The following is a 15504-nucleotide window of genomic DNA, read 5'->3' on the forward strand; positions in this document are numbered from 1 at the left end:
CACTCTGTGTGCAGAAGAACCTTTATATGTCAGTCCTGGATTTGTTTTATGCTGATTTTATTGTGGGCTATTGACACTATTTTTATGATTTGAATTTATTTTTCTGGACTTGTTTCTTATGATGAAAAAACAAGATGCTATGTGGCAAAAGGAAACCATTTGAGTAATCCTGTGGCTAGGTTATGACTGACTAAATTAATTAAACTGTGAGGATGCAGTAAGGATGTCGATGATGGTTCAGCATCCAAGTAGAAACAAACACCCATTCCAATTTTTTTTTCCCTGAAAACTATTCTCTTCCTTGGCCTATTCAATTCCATTGTGAAAGGCACTGTTGTCATCGTCAGTCATTTCTAGATAATAACCATTTTGTTAAAAGCCTGCTGTCATCCATTAATGGTTTCCCAGAATTCTTCATCCTTCCAATGATTGGAACTACTTCCCTGTATTTACTCTAGAATAAAAATGTAAAAATAAGAAGATTTTAAAACTACTTGATTTCCTATTTGCAGTTTATCTGTCGTTCGACAGACCCCATTGAAATTGGTGAAATCTGGCACGTTTTACAAGCTTGTTCATGAGATGTGAATGAAAGTAGCAATATTATCATTTATTATGTGCATCTTAATGCAATCTCCATCCCCAAATTGAATCTTTTGTTGCAATTGGGCAGGACAGGTTCAGAATTGATTCTGGAAACCAATTTGGCTATTAATACAAGGGAGTCGGTATTAAAAGTAAGGAAATCTTGTTCCAATTAGACGGCTGTTGGTAAGACCACACCTGAATAACTGAGCAACTGTGCACTGTTAGGATATATTTATTGAGTAGGAAAGTAGGAGTAGTCTACTCGACAGCTCAAACCAACTCCGGCAGTCAACATGGTCAGGGCTAATCTGCTCCGTGTTTATCTCCTTTTCTGTACCAAATTCCCCATCTTAGCTTCCTGAATTTTCAAAATTTTATTTCCACAGATCTCCCCCCCCCCCCCCCCCATCCCCATTTATTATCATTGAAGGGGATTGACCTATAGGCCACTGATCAAATACTGGAAAGTTGACAAGATGAACTGAATTGCCACCACCTGTTTCATGCATTTTCAATGATTCTCATGGCCCTGTCTCACGGTGCGAATCAACCCACGAGTGATCCCGCGTGAAAGAAAAAATCACACTTGCGGTTGTCTACGAGATTCCAAGTTTATGTTCACGAGTTTAAACGAGTTCCCATGTGTATGTCTAAGTTTGCCGTTTACTTCTCAATTCTGCGATATGCCAAGTTCCTCTCCCGAGTTGGCTCACGAGTAACCATGAATGAAGGTCTGTTTTAAGTATCAAATAGAGGAGCTGGACAGCATCTCACACAGTAAGTATATTCTGATTCAGTATAGAAAGTTATTCAATTTCAGAACTTTAAAAAACTAGGCAAGATCTCGGCCCCGGCACTCGCTGCCATTGTGCAGCAAGGAGGCGGTGGCGGCGATGCAACCGTGTTAAAGAAGACGGCTCTATCCTGCGGCTTTGAGTTAAAGATAGAATTCAGCGCGGCCGCATCTATTGATATGACCTACAAAGCGAAAATGCGCACCGTCCAGTGCCAGAGCAGTTATGCTTATGATTTGTTTGAAACCCGCATCATGTAGTTAGAAGACCAGCGGGCGGAGGTTTGCTATATTTTAATTGAATTTACTGCCAGGTCTACACACTGCGGGGAGACGGGAGATGAAATCTTTGAATGTGGACGGATGTCTCCGCGCCTGCTCGTTCTAAGTGGAATATATTTTTAGTTGCCTTTCAAGCCGGCTGACAAGACGCTAAGCTTTGGAATTCCATTCCAAAACCCCTCTACTTGTCTACATCTGTACTATTTGGAATAAAGTTTTTGATCATTGCCTTTGATATTACCTGTGGCTCCGTGTCATAGCAATATGTGGAGCACCTTGGGCTCCTTTATTATGTTATAGCGACTATATTATAAGCTGTTGGAAAATTGTAATGGAAATTACTTTCCATAGTATAAAACAGCTAGCCATGGTAAGTCTTGAGCCTTTTTGGTTTATTTTTAACATCTAGTGCTGTGTTAAAATGCACAAGTTCAAAGCTGAACATTACGCACACATTACTGCAGTTTCAATTGGGAAAACTCCAGTTTTAAAATTGTTTTTAAACCCTTCCTAGATTGTCAGATTATACAGAACACTTTCACAATCCTATCCTCCTAGTGTGGCGGCACCTGACGGCAAGCTACGGGCAGAGTGAATCCTCGGCTGTGGGGGGGAGGAGTTAAGTGACTCGGTGTGGGAGGCGCAGGTCACAGGGTTTATCCTTGGGGGTATTTAAGGTCAGGTAATGCCCGTGCCCAGTGAGGATAGGGAGCAGCACTGTTAACTTATTAAATACCGTTTGTGTCCTGTCTAATTATTGGCTGGACTCCTACGCGTTCCCGCTACATTAGTGAATATTTGCAGTTAATCATGCCTTGACTAATTTGTATATTTTAGTATGGTTATTTTCTTATAAAAATGATGCAAGAATTTCTCTATTGTTTAGCACTCATTTTCTGAGCTCTCTTTGACCACTCTTTTAACATTTCTGAATGGTATTCTTCAACTTGTCTACTTTATTTTTGCTTCTGCTTGATTTATATTGTTTGGTTTCTTATTATCTATTTGCTGGGGTTATGCTTTATTTTGCATATGTGTATTTTTTACAATAGTTGGCACACAATGTGACAAGGGGGTCAAATTTCAAATTCCTTCAGAAAAGTTGACAAGCACATTATTGGGTTCATGGCTAACATCGTATCAACAAAAAATATAAGAAAAGATAGCACATTGATGGCAAGTTTCTGAAAATTGCATCAGTATACACAAATGCATTATTATCTCAATGGGGTTGGGTATTATCTCAATGGGGTTAGGTTAGGTAAGAGGGGGTACAGCGAGACCTGGGTGTCCTTGTACACTGGTCGCTGAATGTTGGCGTGCAGGTACAGCAGGCAGTGAAGAAAGCTAATGGAATGTTGGCCTTCATAACAAGATGATTTCAGTATGGGAGTAAAGAGGTTCTTCTGCAGTTGTATAGGCCTCTGGTGAGACCACATCTGGAGTATTGTGTACAGTTTTGGTCTAATTTGAGGAAGGACATACTTGTGATTGAAGCAGTACAGCGTAGGTTCACGAGATTGATCCCTGGGGTGGCGGGACTGTCATATGGGGAAAGATTGAAAAGACTAGGCTTGTATTCACTGGAGTTTAGAAGGATGAGGGGGGGGGTCTTATAGAAACATATAAAATTATAAAAGGACTTGACAAGCTAGATGCGGGAAAAATGTTCCAAAGGTTGGGTTAGTCCAGAACCAGGGGCCACAGTCTTAGAATAAAGGGGAGGTCATTTAAGACTGAGGTGAGAAAAATCAGAAAGTTGTGAATTTATGGAATTCCCTGCCACAGAGGGCAGTGGAGACCAAGTCATTGGATGGATTTAAGTGAGAGTTAGATAGAGCTCTAGGGGCTAGTGGAGTCGGGGGACATGGGGAGAAGGCAGGCACGGGTTATTGATGGGTGATGATCAGCCATGATCACAATGAATGGCGGTGCTGGCTCGAAGGGCCGAATGGCCTCCTCCTGTACCTATTCTCTATGTTTCTGTTTCTCTGTGTAACAGTTGTCACGTGGTGTCCACCAATGACCTGGTTGGCACAGTAAGTACGCATATTTCTTATTCCTTTCTATGTTTATGAATACCACATGGAACAATAAAATCACAAACACCATTTCCACTTGGTTTACCTGATCATGTACAGGTGCACAACCTTTTATCCGAAAGCCTTGGGACCAGACACTTGTCGGATTTCGGACATTTTCGGATTTCCGAATGGAAGATTTTTAGCGTAGATTAGGTAGGTAGCGCGGGCGGCTTGAAAAGTCTGGAGCTGCTGCCTCCTCCCGGGTGACCGGGAGACTCATTGCATAAATGTTAGTCAGTTAGTTTGGAGGGATTTTATGTGGTGGTGGTGGAGTCGGGGTGAAAGGGGAAACTTTAATTCTTAGTCCCCTACCTGGTCGGCGACTCCCAACCTCGCGGAGCTGGGGGCTCCGTCCGGCCGCGGGCGGCGCCGGTTGTAGCTCCGACCCCGGCAACTCTACCCCTGGCTGCGCTGCTCCAAATCCAGCGCCGCCCGCGGTCGGACGTCCCAGCTCCGGGAATGTCAGGAGTCGGCGGCGAGCTCCGGAACGCTGTGGCCGCCGACACACAACATCGCGGAGCGTCGCTGGATTTGGAGCCGCGGAGCTGGGGGCTCCGTCCGGCCGCGGGCGGCGCCGGTTGGAGCTCCAACCCCGGCAACTCTACCCCTGGCTGCGCGGCTCCAAATCCAGCGACGCTCCGCGATGTTGTGTGTCGGCGGCCACAGCGCTCCGGAGCTTGCCGCACGGCGACCCGGTAAGGCATTGCCCGCTCCCCGCTGGTATCCCAGCACTGCAAAGCCGGCGACTCCCGACATTCGCGGAGCTGGGACGTCCGGCCGCGGGCCGCGCTGGATTTGGAGCGCCTCGCAGCCAGGGGTAGAGTTGCCGGGGTCGGAGCTACAACCGGCGTCGCCCACAGCCCCACCGGCCACAGCGCTGCGGAGCTTACTGCACAGCGACCCGGTAAGGCATTGACCGCTCCCCGCCTCTCCGACCAGGTAGGGGACTAAGAATTAAAGTTTACCCCTTCACCCCCCTTCACATAAAAGCCCTCCAAACTAACTGACTAACATTTAAGCAACGATTTACAGATGTTTAAGCGTCTCCCGGTCTCCAGGGAGGAGGCAGCCGCTACAGTAGTACAGACCTGGGTTGACCGTGGGTCATTTCGGGTCAAGTTTGGCGCCAAACGCGAGCTTTGGTGCGCAGACGACATCTGGAAAAAATGGCCGGTTTTCGGAGCTTTTCGGTTTCTGGAACACCGGATAAAAGGTTGTGCACCTGTAGTAGAATACTGCATCCATCTGAGTGGACACCGCAACGCGCGTTATGTAAGAAAAACATACATTACAATACATTGTATCTTTGGCTTCATTTGTAAGTACATACATAAAAACCTTAAGAAATTAAGACTGTATGAAATATAGAAAATGTGTCCTTTAGTTAAGAGTCAGGCCTATTCTTATGCTTTACCACATCAAATTTATCGAAAAATAAAACACAGTGAGCTTAAAACTCCAGCATCCCAAGAATAATTTAGAAAGAAACTTGCTCACTTTCAGTCTAAAAAATTATAACAGATAAGGAATTAATAAAATGAAAATCGATTGTCATGATCATACACACAAATGTACGTTGCGATGGACCCTCAAAGGTTTTGTGTCCCAGAAAACGAACGTAACATTATTAGAGGAAACCAAACATTTTCACCAATGTGATCTAACACGAAACTAAATAATTGTGAACTTATTCGCTGATACCTCCTTGATATTAATCGTAACAAAAAATTTAAATGGTCTACAATTTATCGGACGAAGTAAAGAAGTGCTTTTCTACGTAACAGACGTTGCGGTCGACACGAACACGAACGCAAACACAAATGCGGTCATTCATCTCAATATCACAGTTTGAGAGGAAATTCAAACATTTCACAGCAAAATATATCCATAGATAGAAAAAAATGGTACATTACCTTATGGATTTGAGCTATATCGATGGACGATGATTTGTCAAAAGGTTTGATTTGGGATGATTTTTTTAGTAAGTAAAATGTCTCCGTCACGGTCGTTGTGGCGCTTCCGGAAGTTGACACGAAGGAATGAAGTTCGCGACTTGATCCGTACGAAAGGTAAACAAGAGACAATGTGTTGCCAAATTGAAGATTGGCTCAGTTTCTTAGTTTTGATGACCAATTTATGCCCCAAATTTTTTTTTAATTGACTTTAAAATGTCGAAAAATATATTATAAACGGTCGTTGTGTTTTTGACACCACAATGTTTTTGATGTATTCAATTTGAATATTAGAAAAAATAATTAACGCCCAAAAAATTAGAATACCTCAGGGTTTGTGTAAAGCAATAGAGGTTTGGAGCCTCCGTGGTTTAACTTACGGAGGTACCGACCCCGATAATGGTCGTTGTGACAATGGACACCAAACACAACGACCGTTACCAGGTCTTTCCTAGGTGTAATACCAGACATGTTACTGTAATTTTTTAACTGGTATTGATGAAGATATTTCCCTAGATCATTATCAAAACATATATGTATGAGGGGCCATATGAAGTTTATTTATGAATTAAATATTCATGACTTAATGTGGCAGAGTTTTTGTCACATTTTTGGTGTCCAAAATGGTGGTAAAACGATTAAAATTTGTCTCCTGAAAAAAGTTTTTGACTTTCGGTCCTGAAGTTAACTAATTTATATCTTTATTTATAAGGTTTCACATGATGGGTAGATTTTTGTTAAGAACAGTGTATTGGTGTAAAAACCTGAATAATAATCTTATTCTTCAAAATCTCTACAGTATTGTAAAAATACACATATACCCCTCATTGATAAAGGCCAATGTACTGAAAGCTGCCTTGACCATCCTATCTACCGGTGACCCCACTTTCAATGTACGTGCATTCCTAGATCCCTCTGCTCTACACCAATCCCAGGGCCTTGCCATTCACTATGAAGGTCCTGCCATGGTCCTGCAACTGTTCCCTGCCACTTAATAGCCCGTTGCCTGATGCTTGCCCTGGTCTTGCTCCTTTGAGGAGTTTTGGGGATGCTAAGGAGTTGCAAACCAAATTTAATATTGTTTAAACATCAGTGAATGTCTTCCTTTTGACTCCATAATGGAAATAAACTTATTGATGCAGCATCATAGATGGTTAGGCCTCAAACTCCTGTAGTGATGTCCTAGGGCTGGTTGATTGACCTCAATGACTATAGCCATCTTCCTTTGTTTGAGCACTGGAATGTTTTCAGACTTTTACCAGTGTTTCTTGATGTTGCACTTGTCAAATGCTTTCTTTAAAATAAGTACAGTTAATCTTGCTTCATGTCTTCTGGAATTCAACTCTTTAGTCCTTGTTTGAACTAAAGGGCCTGTCCCACTTGGGCGTTATTTGCACGTCATTTACGTGTCACGATGCACGACGCAACATACTTTGCGCGTCACACGTGCGTCGTGACGCGCACATGGTGTGCATTACACACGCATGGCGCCGAACCAGCAGGTCGAGGAACAGCTGGCGGCGCGTGGGCAGTGGCCCGCGGCGCCCCAGGATTTTGCCAATGACGCCCAAGTGGGACGGGCCCTTAAGGCTCCAAGCTCTGAAACCCAGTGGTTTTGGTAACCTGAGTTGACATGAGCAAATTATTAAAGAATTATTAAGTGCCACTCAATAGTGTTGATAACGTTACCTTCGTAGCATTTTGATGATTACATTTAGACAGATTGGATTTGTCTTTTTGTGAACAGGAAATATTTCAACAATTTTCTGATAGGTAAGTGGTTGTTAAAGTAACTGTATAGGAACAGTTTGGCTAAAGCTGCTAGAATAGTGTATTACATTTTTAATTTGCACTCTGTTTTGTGAATCTAAGAAATGCTCGGAATCACAATGCCACAAATGAAGTGCTTACACTGACTTGCGGGTAACCAGTGAAGAAGTGATGATGTTGGCCAGTTGCAGGCTCTTGCATCATCTAGCTGCTGTATATTTTTTCTCCCAACATTGTTACTTTCATTTCGCAGCGACCCCTGGCAATTGTCGCAGAAAGAATTTGCTGTTAAATTTCAGCTTGACCATTTGCAATTTGAGTGTAATTTTAACAGAAATTGTAATAAATGAATCCATTGAGATTTTAGGCATTTCTTAGATTCACAAAAGGATTGTGCATGGATTGCATTAGCAGGTCTCTATATCATAGTCATATAATTCTGTTTTCAATTAAATGGAAGGAAAATAAACACATCACACTAAATGGAAGGAACACTGGTGTATTCAAAAAATAAGACTACCCAAATAGTGGTGAGGCACAGCCATCAGCTGATTCAATTCTTTAAAGTAGATTCAACTGTTTCTAAAATCACTAAACAAGGCCGCCTTTGTGTTTAAACATTAAGAGGAACCAAAACCCTGAAGGCATGGCTTTCCTTTCTATACTTTTAAAATTGTAAAGTGCACAGGAATCTTGGATTACTTAAATTTCTTTATAGTGAAGGCAGCGAATCATTTTGAGAAGATTCTGGAATGAGTAAATAACAAGTTCACTCTGCTTTGTCATTGATTGCCCAAAGGAACCTAAAACATTTATAATTGTAAAAGTAAATACATTGTCTTGTACACATAATTTACTTACTGTTGTATTTCTTGAAGAACAAAATCATTTTAAATAGTGTCTTAGATCCAGATCATTCGATCAACATAATGTAGGAATGATCATTCAGTCATATTGCATGGAAATTGTCCCTTTGGCTCACTGTGTAGTGCCAACCATTGTAGTCTCATCCCATTTTATTCTCCCCATCAACTTGGCTTAGATTCTAGAATTTGTCTGAATGCTAGCAGCAATTTTCAATAATCAGTTACCAAACATTGGTCTTTGCGTGATGTCTCTGTGGCTGCATGGTTTTCCTCTGTTATTCCAGTCCGAATGGACAGCATTGAAGGTCAGGATTGAAACCGAGTCACTGGAGTTGTGACAGCACTAACTGTATTGATGATTGACAACTGAATATGAGAAAGGCGATAGACCTGACATTCTAGCCATCAAGAGTTCCCCAAAACATGCACCTTTTCCAGATATAAGGGAGAAAACAAATTAACCCTCAACACTTCACTTCTCAGGTGCCCAGCAAATTGAGGCAATTAAATTATTTTAAAGATACATTTGCTAAATTAACTTATTTTATGCTGGGACACTTATTCTTGTGTTTGAAATTTATTTCGCAGCTGGTCGTGATTGTAATAACTTTGTTTGATTTCTGTGGAAATTTAGAATGGATGATGTGTTCTTTTCCTCATCTACAGCCTACTGAAGAAATCTGGGCCATTTCAGCTACACTTGCCTGAATTAACACTCAGTGTAGTTGTGTTTGGGAAAGCTACAACAGCTTCCAGTTTATGAAGATGGGGAGTTAGGATTAAGGTTTTCAAATCATCCAACAGACTAACTTAACTGCAACAAAATATTTTTAGGATGAAATCGAATTGTTTTCTTGAAGAGCTCAAATTTATAAGACCTGAAATATGAGATGGCCTTCATCTTTAATTAAAGAATCGGTTCTTTTCACTCTAAGCATTAACATTAAAAGTTCAAGTGGTATGGATCTGGAATCTTAAAGACTTAGTTGGTTATTAAATTTCTGTTACATTTAGTTTTGATACTCGTGGTGATTATGTATTTGTTCACCTAAAAAATGGTCAGCTTTTGCAAATAGCTCTTGTCTTATTTTGCTGACACATCTTGTTTCTGACCAACAGCAGAAGATCTTCAATAATCTACTGGTATATGTACTAACCTGTGGATCAAAATACTGGACGATTACTAGCCACATGATCTTTTGGAAGTTTGAAAAAGGCTATAATATCAAAAAAGACATGCAAGGTTGGTGAATAGAAGCATTTTTTTGAATCATGCAACATGATAGAATTAAAGCTCTGCAGAAGATTCAAAAGGCTGTAGAGCTGAAGGGGAAGGTAAAGGCAATGGACAATTTGAGGACAATGAGAATTTAAAAATTTGGGGGCGATTTTCTTAATAGTTGTATTGCGGCTCATAAAATACTAATTTCCCCTGATTGACCAACCCAGAGTTTGGATTCCAGTTTTTAAACGTTAACTAAAAACATTAAAGCAAATGCAATCTGCCCAATAAGCAGTGTGACAAGATTCAAGAAGGAGTCCAGGATTAGTATGTCACTGTCAAACCTAGCATTTATTTACACATTTGAATATCTGGTTAAATTATCCCTATATTATCTGCATTATTTCATCATCAATTTGACAATTTGAGGAAAAGAGTTTGAAAATCAAAAGTCATGATCTGCTGGGCAGCAGTGATCCATGTCTCCCTGTGTTCCTCTGAGAGGGGCAACCTACAGCAGAGAATACATGTTACAAGGATTCCACCAATGTAATCTCAGCAAAACCCTTCAAATTTAAGTGAAAAGGTGAACCGACATCAGTGACAGATTCTCTACTGCTGTATCAAGGAAAGGGGTTATCAGGAAATGAGTAATGTACTGATTCACTGCTTTGTCAGAACAATTTTGATATGCACAATTTCACTCCATGGGAAATTGGATAAATCTTTTTTTTAAATGTGTTTAATTACTTATGCCGTTGTTATTTTCAATGGCTGTTAATTTTTGAGGCTGCAACAATCATGCAGCTGCACATATAACAGCTGGTAGCTTGAGTATAATTTTTTAGCCATTCTCAAATCCAGCAAGCACTGTCATTTCCTGAGATAGCTTCTGACATCTGGCTTTAATTGGTCCACAGAATACACTAATGTTTATGGCAGGGTGTATCTAGTTCCAGCTGTGCTGTGAAGAATAAGTGAACCTTAAAGTATATACTTTATTCCACAGGATGACATAACCTGGAATCAGGTTCAGTAGCAGCAGAAATGAGCTTGACATCTTGGTTTTTGGTGAGCAGTGGAGGTACTCGTCACCGCCTACCACGTGAAATGATCTTTGTAGGCCGGGACGACTGTGAATTGATGCTGCAGGTAACTGACTTGAGAGATTATACTGTTTTATTTGTATGAACTCAGACTGAACTCAGCAAGACAATTCAGATTAACTGATTTTATTTGCGACTTTTAACAGCATTTACTAAAATACTTTGTGTTATTTACATTTACTACATTGTCTATTTACAATTAAAGATATTGGGTGTGAGCTTGATCCTTTTCCATTGTGTATGCCTCAGCTTGGAAGCGGGAAGCCGCAGATCTGAAACAATTCAAAATGAATATTACCACAATCTAATATTTGTTTAAAATTCAACTTCATTGACTTCAGATGTATTTGGGCCAACGGTGAAATTATGTTTTTTCTAAAACATGGATTAATTACCATCTTTTCTTATGCCACAAAAGTTTGTTTTTATGATTTGCCAGGAATTAACCCCAAGAGTTTTCCAGCATTTGTAAAGCTTTTGTTTTCTTTCCCATCCTCTTTATGCACTTTTATTTTGGATAACTTAATGTTTAAATTTTTTCCAGATGGCCAAAGTGTGCAAAGTCCTGCAGATACGAGTGAGTAGGAAGAATATATGAACAAGTGTTGTTTCTTTAGGATTGGAATTTGTTTCCTAAAGTTGTGTGACATATTTTAATGAAATGGAACTTTAAGAAAATAGTGACAAGAAAGTAGTGCAGTGGAAATCAACACTTGCTCTTCTCTTGTATTCCTTCTCTACCTTCAGAACCAAATATGTCTGGACATGAGCCCTCTAGTCTAAAGTTGGAAATTAGTAGAAATTACTATTTGCCCTTTTTACAATACAATACAATTTATTTGTCACTTGAACCTCATAGAGGCTCAAGTGAAATGTTGTTTCTGCAGTCATACATACAAGAAAAAAAAGACCCAAGACACAACACAGTTTACACAGACATCCACACACTCGCATGTTCTCTTTATTACGCTTCACTTTAACATGCATCTTTTTTACAACATTAGTGCATTCATTTCTTTAGTTTGAGATAAATATTGTGGAATGTTATATTCTTTGTACTTGGCACTAGGTTTTAGCATAACATAAACCATTTAAATAACAATTTGTTCACTTCCAGAGAAAAATATATATTTTTAAACAAGCTGAACTAACCTGGCTGATCATAATTGATAAACACAGAGAAATCTAAAGGGCCTGTCCACTTGTCCGTCATTTGCGCGTCACGTTGATGGCGCGCGAAGATTTTGTACATCACAAAATCCTGCAACGCCGTTCGCGGCCGCGCGTCACTGCCTATGTCATCGCGCACCATGTGTGCGTAATACGCATCACGTGCGTGTCACGTCGCATACGTCGTGACGCATAAATGATGTAGCGTAATTTACGCGCAAATGACGGCCAAGTGGGATAGGCCCTTTACTTACCTAAAATTGTGGAATTCAATATTGAGTCCAGAAGGTTTCAATGTGGCCAGGTGGAAGATGAGGTTCAAGCTTGTGTTTGGCCTAGCTGTAATTGTGCAGAAGACCATAGACCTTAGTGCAAGTGAGATAAGGAAGTAAACTGGCAGACAACTGGAAGCTCAGGGTGTCCATCTGGACTGAATCCAGGTCCTGTGCAAAGTTGTCACCTAACCTGCATTTGGTTTCTCCAGTGCACAGGGGTTTACATTGCGAATACTGTATACAGTACACTATACGGTCTGCCTCTTTACTGCTATGTCTGTGTGACATATCTGTGGCCTCCTGCATTACCACAATGAAACTCACTGCAAGCTTGAGGAGCAGCACCAGCTGGCCATGTCGCAATCTCCTGGACTCCCAGTCTTGAATCCTCCAATTTAAGGAAACTTGATTTCTGCAAAAAATAAAAATAAAAAAGTAAATGTAAAACAGAAAATTTTAGAAATGCTCATAAGGCGAGGCCCTTGTTGTAGTCATTGCCACTTTAGAACAATGTACCTGCACTCCTAGATACTCTGCTCTACAACACTTCCCAGAGCCATGCCATTCGCAGTGTAGGCTCAACCCTTATTTGTATAGGTTGTAGGAGCAGAATTAGACCTATCGGCCCATGACTCTGACATTCAATCATGGCTGATCTATCTTTCCTTTTCATCCCCATTCTCCTGCCTTCTCCCCATAACCCTTGACAACCTCAGTAGTCAAGAACCTATCAATGTCCACCTTAAAAAAAATATCCATTGACTTGGCCTTCACAGCCTTTTGTGGCAATGAATTGCACAGATTCACCATCCTCTGACTACAGAAATTCCTCCTCATTTCCTTTCTAAAGATACGTCCCTTAAATCTGAGGCTATGGCCTCTGGTCCTAGACACTCCTGCTGGTGGAAATCTCCTCTCCACATGCACTCTACTCGGGCCTTTCACTATTTGGCAAACTTCAGTAAGGTCCCCGCACAGATTGTTGATGATCAGCCATGATCACATTGGCTTGAATGGCCTACTCCTGCACCTATTGTCTATTGTCATCCTTCTAAACCAGGGGTTCCTAACCTATTTCGCCGTGTCTACCCTGGCAACTTTAATAGCACATAACAATGTTATTTCACTTATCTATGAGCAACTAATGATGAACAGATACCGGAACCAAACACAGTCAGTTAATGAGAAAAATTATGTACAAATCAAGAATCAACAAATTTACCCCCTGGGGGTAAATGTACCACAGGTTGGGAACCCTTGTTCTAAACTCTGGTGTGTACAGGCCCAGTGCTATCAAATTCTCATTATATGTTTACACAATCATCCCTGAGATAATTCTCCTAAACCCAAGTCTCTTTGCACCTCCCAATTTAGAATAGTCTGTATTAAACTCCATTAACCATTAGTGGAAGTAGAGGACCTGTCCAGCACTTCACAACTCCTATTGTCTTTTGTTTATGTTCTTGTTGGCTGCTTCTAGTTGGCTTCTAACTAACTAACCAGATAACCTTGTTCACAGTTTATTCCTTTGATCGCCTCAGTTTTGGCATCACTGCGCCCTTACAATTTGCTTTTCTTTCCTTCCCAGGTTCTGACAAAGGGTTTTTCACCGAAATATTGACTCTATTTCCTGTGTATCTTATCCTGCAGATATGACCTGACCTGCTGAGTATTTCCAGCATCTTTCAATCATTGAATTTCTGGCCCATCAACAAATTTTTAATGTTTTTCTTACTGGTCCATAATCAACCAGATGTTTAATTGAAAGATAAAGAATGGAAATAGGGTCTTTGCCCCTATCGTGTCCACACAGACCACCTGTTTGCACTAGTTCTACAGTGCCCTCCATGATGATTGGGACAAAGACCCTTCATTTATTTATTTGCCTCTGTACTCCACAATTTGAGATTTGTAATAGGAAAAAAAATCACATGTGGTTAAAGTGCACATTGTCAGATTTTATTAAAGGCCATTTTTATACATTTTGGTTTCACCGTGTAGAAATTACAGCTGTGTTTCGTAGTTTCCTCATATCAGGAAACCATAAGGATTGGGATACGTGGCTACACAGGCGGTTGTAATTGTTCAGGTATGTTTAATTGCCTCCGTAATGCAGGTATAAGAGATTTCTCAGCGCCTAGTCTTTCCTCTAGTCTTTCCATCACCTTTGGAAACTTTTATTGCCGTTTATCAACATGAGGACCAAAGTTGTGCCAATCAAATAGTCAAAGAAACCATTATGAGACTGAGAAACAAGAATATAACATACTAATCGCAACGGGCCTGCTATGCCAAGGAAGACCTCCACAGCTGATGACAGAAGAATTCTCTCTATAATAAAGAAAAATCCCCAAACACCTGTCAGACAGATCAGAAACACTTCTCAGCAGTCAGGTGTGGATTTGTCAATGACCACTGTCCACAGAAGACTTCCAGAACAGAAATATAGAGGCTACAGTGCAAGATGTAAACCATTGGTTAGCCGCAAAAATAAGATGGCCAGGTTACAGTTTGCCAAAAAGTACTTAAAAGAGCAACCACAGTTCTGGAAAAAGGTCTTGTGGACAGATGAGATGAAGATCAACGTATCAGAGTGATGGCAAGAGCAAAGTATGGAGGAGAAAAGGAACTGCCCAAGATCCAAAGCATACCACCTCATCTGTGAAACACGGTGGTGGGGGTGTTATGGCCTGGGCATGTATGGCTGCTGAAGGTACTGGCTCATTTATCTTCATTGATGATACAACTGCTGATAGCAGTAGCATAATCTATATTACTAAAAGTCTGATCTTGACCACTTCCTGTTCGGTATATTGATTTTAGAAAAAACGCTGCCTCGTACGGCTGTGATTTTTGGCCATCTTACTCGGAGTCCCTCACTGCTGCGCAGGACAAGAGGATTTTTCCCATCGATGAAAAATAAGAGTTATTAGTGTTTAAAAAATGTTGAGATTCTCCTGAAGGCCACGTCCCTTCCGGAAGGACTATAAAACCTGGAAGTGTTGAGTGCCTCAGTCCATCTCTGTAATATGGGGGAGCGAGAGGGTCACTTCTCTCCATCTGAGCTGTGAATAACACTGAACAAATGTCTACTAAACTGTGAGTGGTTTTACTGACCTGTCAGTGCCCTTAATGTGGTTTGAAAATATAGTTTGGAAATGCTAAAGCTGCGTTGCCTTTGGTTTGGAAATGCTAAAGCTGTGTTGCCTTTGGTTTGGAAATGCTGTGTTGCCTAATTCGCGTTGCCATGCCTAATTCGCATCGTCTTGCCCAATTCGCGTCGCCTTGCCCAATTCGCGTCGCCTTGCCCAATTCGCGTCGCCGCCTTGCCCAATTCGCGTCGCCTTGCCCAATTCGCGTCGCCTTGCCCAATGGCCATCTTACTCGGAGTCCCCC

The 15504-nt window shown here is 41.1% G+C and overlaps 1 protein-coding gene across 4 annotated transcripts in view; it reads left to right on the forward strand.

Annotated features, from left to right (window-relative positions):
- cep170aa (centrosomal protein 170Aa) overlaps positions 1-15504 on the forward strand; it is a 93840-nt gene that overhangs the window by 10724 nt on the left and 67612 nt on the right. For 3 of the 4 annotated variants that reach the window (XM_055639309.1, XM_055639307.1, XM_055639308.1), the window contains exons 2-4: positions 9455-9578; positions 10567-10709; positions 11208-11240. In XM_055639309.1, the coding sequence (XP_055495284.1) occupies positions 10605-10709; positions 11208-11240 (138 nt within the window). In that variant the 5' untranslated portion in view covers positions 9455-9578; positions 10567-10604. The remainder of the gene's footprint in view (positions 1-9454; positions 9579-10566; positions 10710-11207; positions 11241-15504) is intronic. The other variant, XM_055639310.1, reaches the window with a different exon arrangement.

Source organism: Leucoraja erinacea, chromosome 8 (genome assembly GCF_028641065.1).
Source record: "Leucoraja erinacea ecotype New England chromosome 8, Leri_hhj_1, whole genome shotgun sequence".
Lineage (NCBI taxonomy): Eukaryota > Metazoa > Chordata > Chondrichthyes > Rajiformes > Rajidae > Leucoraja > Leucoraja erinaceus.